The 8,088-nt window shown below is 41.7% G+C and overlaps 1 protein-coding gene across 1 annotated transcript; it reads left to right on the plus strand.

The window, feature by feature from the left end:
• Positions 1-1,947: 1,947 nt before the first annotated feature.
• SDF2L1 (stromal cell derived factor 2 like 1) lies at positions 1,948-5,800 on the plus strand. The gene is made up of 3 exons (XM_062631440.1): positions 1,948-2,187; positions 2,951-3,147; positions 5,121-5,800. Exons 1-3 carry the CDS (start codon positions 2,019-2,021, stop codon positions 5,397-5,399), a joined length of 645 nt encoding a protein of 214 aa, XP_062487424.1. The 5' UTR covers positions 1,948-2,018; the 3' UTR covers positions 5,400-5,800.
• The last annotated feature ends 2,288 nt before the right edge of the window (positions 5,801-8,088 follow it).

Here is an 8,088-nt window from a genome sequence, read left to right on the forward strand (position 1 = left end):
GGTTTTGCCCCATTTATAACAGGAACAGCAAATGCAAGCTGTTGTCTTAGTCAAAACTGCAAGGCTTTTTAGAATGACATAGAAATATCGCATTTGACTATCAATGGGTGATCTTTTGCTTTTCTATGAGCAAACATTTATACTTCCGGCACTAGGAAACGAGGTTTTAGTCCTCATAAAAATGAGTGTGTGTGTGTGTGTGTGTGTGTGCGCGTGTGTGTGACTGAGTTTAGTACTCGGACTTGTTTTTAATGCAGTCCTGACATTTAAATCAGAGATTTTTCTTAGATATAGATATAACTATATAAAATGGGTAAAAACCAGCATAAAGAAAACTAACCACTCAATTGACTGCTATCACATGGGTGGGAAAAAAAACTCACAGATCCAGGACGGGTAGAAGAGATAGTCAGCTGAGCATCTTATGATGTTTCTGCTAGCCAGCAACATTAATGTGTTTTCTAAATCATCCTGTCATAGAGACTGCAGTGTTGCGGTTCTTTGCTGTTGGACATACAGAATACCATCATTATACAAACTTAAGTGCCAAGGCAGGTGCCCTTCTATCTGCTTCCTTGCTGCTAAGAAGGTCAAAAGCTTTTGCTCTGTTAAATTACTTTGTATTCCTCAGTGTTACATGACACTCCCACCAGACTGTGATGTGATATATGGGTCGATCCAGTGAGCAGTTTCAGAGGCAAAAGCTAATGGACCATTGTAGGAGTTCCTGTATCCTATGTCCATGGTTGCTGCCTATTGATAAAGGAGACTTTTTTGGGGTGGTTAGATTTATTCAGTCTGCAATATGCAATGAGGACAGTATGTATGTAAATTTATGCAGCTGTCTTTAATACTGAACAGATCTTAATAATCTGTTTTTGTTAGAAAAACTTCATAAAAGAGACTGAATCATAGGAGGTGAACTTCCAGATCCAAAAGCAAAGATGTGATCACTACAGCTAATGATACAGTAATCGCTCTTTGTATAGTATTTATGCCTCATCATCAGAAGCTCTCATATAATCCAGAAATTACAGGACCAGTACTCTATTATCATACAAAACAGTTCACTACCACGAATATCCTTTGGTTCTCAGCATTATGTCACATTTGTCTGTAAATCTCCAGATGGGTACATATCTACACAACTGTAAGAACCAGAACTGCAGGGCGGAGCAAACATGAATGTGCCAGCTCTGAGCTGGAAGTGTCCTTAATGTAGTAGCGACACAAGCTGACTGACCTACGTGTGCCAGTTCTGTCTCCCTGGGACTGTATCTGGACAATTACCTGTACGTGAGCTAGTAACTGTAGAGCTGCTTTACGCTGGACAGTGCTCTCACTGTGAAGACATTTATTCTTCCCTTGCTCCCATGGTAATCGACTGACCAGTCCTACTTGCAGCACGTTTTCTCCCAAGGTCCTTAGCAATCAGTCCAGTGACCCTGCTACTACTTTTCTCACAGCCTGGACTACCTGCCGGACGAGAGGCTGCTGTAACTAACATGGCCTGCTCTGCTCCGGCATCAGCCAATTAGCAGTAGTGAGAGATGCAGGAGCAGTCCTGTCAGCGCAGACCGGGCTGCTCACGGCTTCTGCTGCCAGGTTGACTGCTAAGGCACCGGCGGGTGGAGGCGCTGCGGGCCCCGCTGGGCGCTGACCCGGCCCATAGGGTCCACCCCAGACGTCGCGGGCCCGGCCGGGAGCCGCGCTCAGCCGTGAGGCGCCACTGAGGTAAAAGCACCGCGATCCTCCTTCGCGTCCTTCCCTGGGAGGTGCCACGCCGCTTGCTCTGATTGGTCACCTTTTTCCCTTGGCCCAATGAGCTACTACTGCTATAGGTCTCGCGGCGGTGAGGTCACTAAACCGAAGCCCAATGCGGAAGCGAGGCCGAGCAGAGGGCGGGCGGGGATTGGCCGGCCATGGTGCTGGCGCGGGGCGATTGGTTGTGCTCTTGTAGGGGGGTGCGGAAGCGCGCTCCGCTGAGGGGGCGGCGGTGCCGGCCGGGCTGCGCCGCGATGCAGGCGGGCTGCCGACTCTTCCCGCTCTTGCTCCTGGCGCTGCTGCGCGGGCTGTGTCACGGCAGGGAAGCGGCGCCGAGCGCTGTTACCTGCGGCTCGGTGCTGAAGCTGCTCAACACCCGCCACAGCGTGCGGCTCCACTCACATGAGGTCAAGTATGGATCCGGTGAGCAGGGCAAGGCCGGGCGGGGAGCCGTGAGGGGGGCGGGCTGGGAAATGGCAACAGCTGGGCAGAATTGAGGGGACAGACAGTGAGAGGGGCAGGAAAATGGCGGGGGGGGGGGGACGGACAGGTTGTGAGGGGACAGGAAAATGGCGGGGGGCAGGGTGTGAGGGGCAGGAAAATGGCGGGGGGGGGGCAGCCTGTGAGGGGAGCAGGGAAGGAGAAGGTGGTCAGAGGTTACTGAGGTTTATGTCCCTGGTGCAGAGGGAGCAGCAGGCCAGGGATGGGGCTGAGGGCTGCACTGGAGACATGGTAGCCCAGTAAGGAGAGGCAGATCCTGAGGCCTGGAGTATGGGAAGATATTGCAGCTGTGCTTTGCAGGTCCTGGAGCTGGGATGTGACAGGGATGCTTTGCCCTCATTTCTAAAGTGGTCCCTGTTCTGTGTCTAGGGCCTTGACGTTACCTTGGCAGCATCTGTTGTGGCAACAAGGGTGCTGATTTGTTTGGGGACCTAAAGAACTTGGTAGTATTTTTGAGAAATGAATGTGAATTGGATGTATTTTGCATGCTGTGTTTAACTTCTTCAATCTGAAAGATTACTTGGTACCTGTATGCCCATTACAGTTAGTAAATGAACTGAGAGAATTAAACATCTCTTAAACATGAAAACATGAGAGCATTTAAACAAATTTATTTAGTTCTTTCAGGACTTCCTGAACTTGGGAAGTGGGTTAAGTCTCCTGCTATTTAATTCTATTCAAACAGGAAGTGGGCAACAGTCAGTGACAGGAGTTGAAGCTTCGGATGATGCTAACAGTTACTGGCGGATTCGTGGGAAGCGTGATGGCAGTTGCCAGCGCGGGACACCGGTGAAATGTGGGCAAGCCATACGACTCACCCATGTTAACACAGGAAAAAATTTACACACTCATCACTTCCCATCACCACTTTCCAGTAACCAAGTAAGTTGTTTTAAATCTTAAGCTTTTGTATAAATAGTGCATGCTGTTGACAATAGTCTCTCCAGTTTCTCGTGTTTTTGAAGAATCAGACTTGGATACCAGCTGACAGAAACAGTCTATGCACATCCAGAATTCAAGTGTATGTTTCTCTGCATCTTGGAATAATGTATTTAAGTTCTTGACAGAGGCAAAATTTAATATGTACCAATATCGGTATTTCACAGAAGTTTTAACGTCTGCTGCTATTATTATCATTATTATTGTTATTATGCACCATTGCTACTGGGGAAATAATTAGCACTTTCAAGGTGTAGGAGACTGAGCACATCCCTTGATGTTACGAAGATTGCTCTAGAGCAAGGCAGCTAATCATGTTGCAGCACTAGGCATTCCTAGATGCGAGTTTCTTGGTGATCCAATCTATTAGTCATCTTCTTGCTACCCCTATTTCAGTTCAATATTCTTAATTATATGTTGTCTTTCTACAGGAAAAATAAATCTGCTGTGACGATTGCAATTATTTGTCATTTTGTATGTATCTAGGAGAGCATAATTTCTGAATGTAGTTAGATTCAAGTTTTACCCTTGAACAAATGCTTCTCCAACATAGAAAATCTCACTTAAAATAGGTAATGCAAACTTCGTGGAATTTTGTCAGTAGTAGTCACTTTAGTTTTCCTTCAGCCTATGTAGATAGGCCATTACATTCAAAGTTGAAAGATCTGACTCTGTGAAAAAGGTTTGTGTTTTATCATGAGTAACAGGGGTGAAACAATAAAGTCCAGTTTTCTGGACTGACTGTGAAAAACAAAAGAAGTGGGTGGAAAATGGCATTTCAGAATAATGATTTAAAGAACAGATTGACTCTAAAACCTTCTCCCAGTGTTCATTTCTCAGTTTAGACAATTTGTATAACATTGTCATTTATGTAAAAATATTCAGCAACTGTCATTGTGTTTCTTTGGTTTTGCACAGTATCTAAGAGCAAGGAAAATTTGCATGACTTCCCAGAGATTGACAGGCCTGTGATTTATGAATTGTTGAAATACGTAGTTATGAACACAAACTTTAATTTCATGTTCTTAACAGAAGTTGGATTTTCAGTTAGTATGTTGTCTTTCACACTTTTTGGACTACAGGAACTTGAACTAACATGACCCTGAAATTTTAGGTTACTGATACAAACTGCTGCAGTTCAGTTTTGAAGTTGGTCATCATTTCTAGTTATCAGATTTTTAAGAATTAAAGGTTGTCAAAAGTCCTAAACAGTTGGAGTTTAGCCTATCCAGTTTCTGGAAATGCTTGAGGTTTTTTTGGGGGGGCCACATAGTGAAATCTCATCTTGTCTGTTTTGTTTTATCAAGAATTTAATTACTTTTATGGTCTTCCTATGTTTTTTTAAGAGCTATTCAGAAGTGTATCTGAAGAAATAGTATAAACCAGGATAGTTGTTGACCCAACTGAAAGCTTGGTGTAATTAAATGAAAAAGGGATATGATAATTTAATAAGCTAAATGGGGTGTTGTGATAAAAACACATGCTGAAAAAAAGCGCTGCAATGGTAGCTATGAAGATGTTCATACTACAAAACTAAATGTCTACAGTTATAAATGTTTTTGAGTGAAGAAAAATTTGCTTCAGCATTAGTGTTGCTTCTTTTGAATTTTTTCTCAGAAGGATTGTTCTGATTTCTGTACTCAAGTACACCTTTTTATTTTGTTTGTAATGTGTGCTGGGGTTTGTTGGCACTTTTGCTCAGATAACATGTTAGTGTTTGTTGGCACTTTGTGTTCAGATTGTAGCAGTAGAAAGTCACTGCTTCTGCCTTTGATAACTCTTGTAAAGCAGTGCAGCAGCACTTTTTCTTTTCTCTCCATCCTTGCCTTGAAACTCTGCTGACTTTGTGGTTGATGGTTTTGTGTGTCTGTTGAAGGTGTTACATTTTGACTTCAGAAAGCTTGTGTCTCTAACAGGAAGTAAGTGCCTTTGGTGATGATGGCGAAGGAGATGACCTCGATATATGGATTGTGCAATGCAGTGGGACTTACTGGGAGCGGGAGGATGCGGTGCGCTTCAAGCACGTAGGAACTGAGGTGTTCCTTTCAATAACTGGGGAACAGTATGGCCATCCCATTAGAGGCCAACGGGAAGTTCATGGCATGCCTACTGCTAATCATCACAACTATTGGAAAGCAATGGAGGGCGTCTTCATCAAACCCAGTATGGACCCTGCAAAACATGATGAGCTCTGAATTGACAGAGGATCCAAAATGCTTCAGCTTACTCCAGTGTTCGGAGATGCTAATTCTTGGTCTCTTATAAGTCCCGCCTTGCCTGAGTGACTGACTTTCTGTATTACTGGAGGGCATTAGTTCATTCTAGGAATGCAGCACTTATGTGGAGAATGGCATCTGCCAGATTCAGCCTTTGAAATCTGAATATTTGGCAAAATACTGTCTGAATTTTTGAGCTTAATTGGTGAAACTGGTTCATAAATCTGTTGGTTTTCGTTGTCATTTGTCTTGCTTGTTACTTTTTCTCAAATCTGAAGGAAATGGATAAACTGAAGTAATGCATTTCTGTAGTCCCAAGTACAATAAAATTTTGCATTTTGTAATATTTTTCCAATTATAATTAAATATTTGTAAACTGATTTCTACTTCTTAGTGAATGCTATTGATGAGGAGATGGAAGAAGTTTAGAAAGGGAAAAATAATTTTCAAATTTGGTATCTTTTGAATAGCTTGAAGTCAGCTACTCAGCCTTCCAGAAAATGTGGTTCATTTGAAAATTGCTTCCAGTGTCTTTTGTGAGTTTCCTTGTGTACTTGCATTGGAAGAGTTGAAAACATTGTGTATGTTGGAATAAGAAGAAAAAGTTTTAACTTGCTCACTTTCTCCAGGAAGTTCAGATTGTCTGGTAGTGGTGATACTCCTAATTGTCAAATGGTAAAACTGTTCTGCAGGATGAACTGGTGTGGAAAGCTGCTTTTGTTTGATTAATATTAGAGTTTTATAAAATTCCATGTGGTGCAAAGGAACAGTTCAGTTTTACTTATGTTGTTGTACTTGCATGTCAACTGTGCAAGATCAGTATGAGAATCCGGTTAAATAAATACTGGGGTATATGCCCAGGTGGGGTGTTTTTTGTGTGAATCCAGAAGAGAAAAAAGAATCTTGAACTATGGTTCAATGAAGATTCCTTGCACAACTTACGAATTTCTGTGTGCGTTCCCTCTTTGAAAAGAGAAAAAAACCTAATTCTTGAATGTGTTTGTTACATAGCGTTACTGAAAATACTGCTTAAAATTCAAAGTGCCATACAGTTTCTATTTGCTTTAAATTTAGTTCATGAGATGAGTGTGAAAACTCAGAAAATTCAGCTGTTCTTGTCTCCATGTGTAAGTAGTTTTATTGATGATGGTCTTAATTAGTCAATCAGTTAAAGAAGCAGGAAACTGATTTACGGCTTTTACAGCTCTAGTCACATGCTGCAGTGTTAGAATGCTCTGTTGAGAAGGTGCTGCAGGCAGTTGCAGTTAAGCTTTATAAATATACTTACTGATACATGCTTCATACCCTGTGGTGCTGCGTGCAGTTATGCTGTACAGGCTAGATTCAGGTTTTATTTAAGGGCTTACTAGTAGTGATTGATCCTTCATACCCTATGGAACAAGAAACCTCTGTGACAGTTGTTTTGTGCACCTGATTATTTTCCTCTGACAAAAAAGGTAAGACTGTTTTTCTGTTACTCTTGTTTGCATGTGGGCATTCAAGGATTACAGACATTTTGGAGAGTAACATTAGCTTTTGCTGGTTTGTGTTAGAAGTAAATTCTGTGTGATGAATGTTTGGGATTTAGTGATATTCCTGACTAATTGGTATTGAAATTGTAGCTATGGAAGATAACTATTTATGAACAAACCGAACTTTCTGCATAAACAAGCTGACTTTTCTTTATTAAAATGGAGAGCTTTTCTTTTGAAGTTGGTGTATGAGTAAACACAGAAAGTGTAGCAGCATTTGGTAGGAGGAAGAAATTAATTTGGCAATGAGTTCTCTGTCACTAACAGCTTTATGCATAAACCATATGGGCTAAGTGTTCATGCACTTGTGGAATACTGAGTTGGTTGAGAAGGGGTAGAACTGTTATGTCTTATCTTGCTCTGTGTGCTAGGTGCCATTTGTACCCAACGTTTATCTCTGCCTGGGAGTTTCTGTCTTTAGCAAAGATATTTATCTGTCTTACTCTGCTTGAGTGGGATCTTACTGGACCTTCCTCTTTCTGTTCTGGATTTGAGCCAGATTGGTCTGGTGAGACTGAGAAAGAAGCTAGTTCTTACTGTTTACTTTCTAATACGATCTCAGTTTTGAAAACGTTTGTACCTTTTGTTCCTGAAGAACCAAGCTTTGCCACACCCATGTATCCATATATGCCTTATTTAAAGATGTGTTCAGCAATATTCCTGTGAACTGAGTTTCCTTCACTTTTATTCTAAGCAAAGTGTAAAAGTCACTGGACCTTAATATTTCACTTATGCATGTTTCATAATAGATACTTTTTTTCTCATTGCTATGAAAGTTGTGTTGAAGGGCTCTTAAATGAAGCAAGTGGAAGTAAATCTTATTTTGGAAAGGTCTGATATAGTGACAAAATACCTGTTGGTACTCACAACTTTTGTAGTCTGCATTTAGTGAGCTCTAAGTTAATGTAGGAAGTGCAAAAGCTTGTAACTGTGAAAAAAGATGGATTGTTCTAGTGTGCCCTCCTTTGTATACAATTTCTAGATTTAAAAGACTTTCATTAGTGTCTGTTTAATGTCATGTTTTATGCTTTAAACTGAAGTACTGAGATTTCAGAATCTGATTCAGGTGGTTTTATTTACTTTGGCTGCTTACAGTTCAGCTGTTCAGTCCTTCCCCCGCAGCTGAGGACTAGAGA

Source organism: Pezoporus occidentalis, unplaced genomic scaffold (assembly GCF_034315485.1).
Source record: "Pezoporus occidentalis ecotype Australia unplaced genomic scaffold, CSIRO_AGI_Poc_V1 ctg37, whole genome shotgun sequence".
In the NCBI taxonomy this organism is placed as follows: Eukaryota; Metazoa; Chordata; class Aves; order Psittaciformes; family Psittacidae; genus Pezoporus; species Pezoporus occidentalis.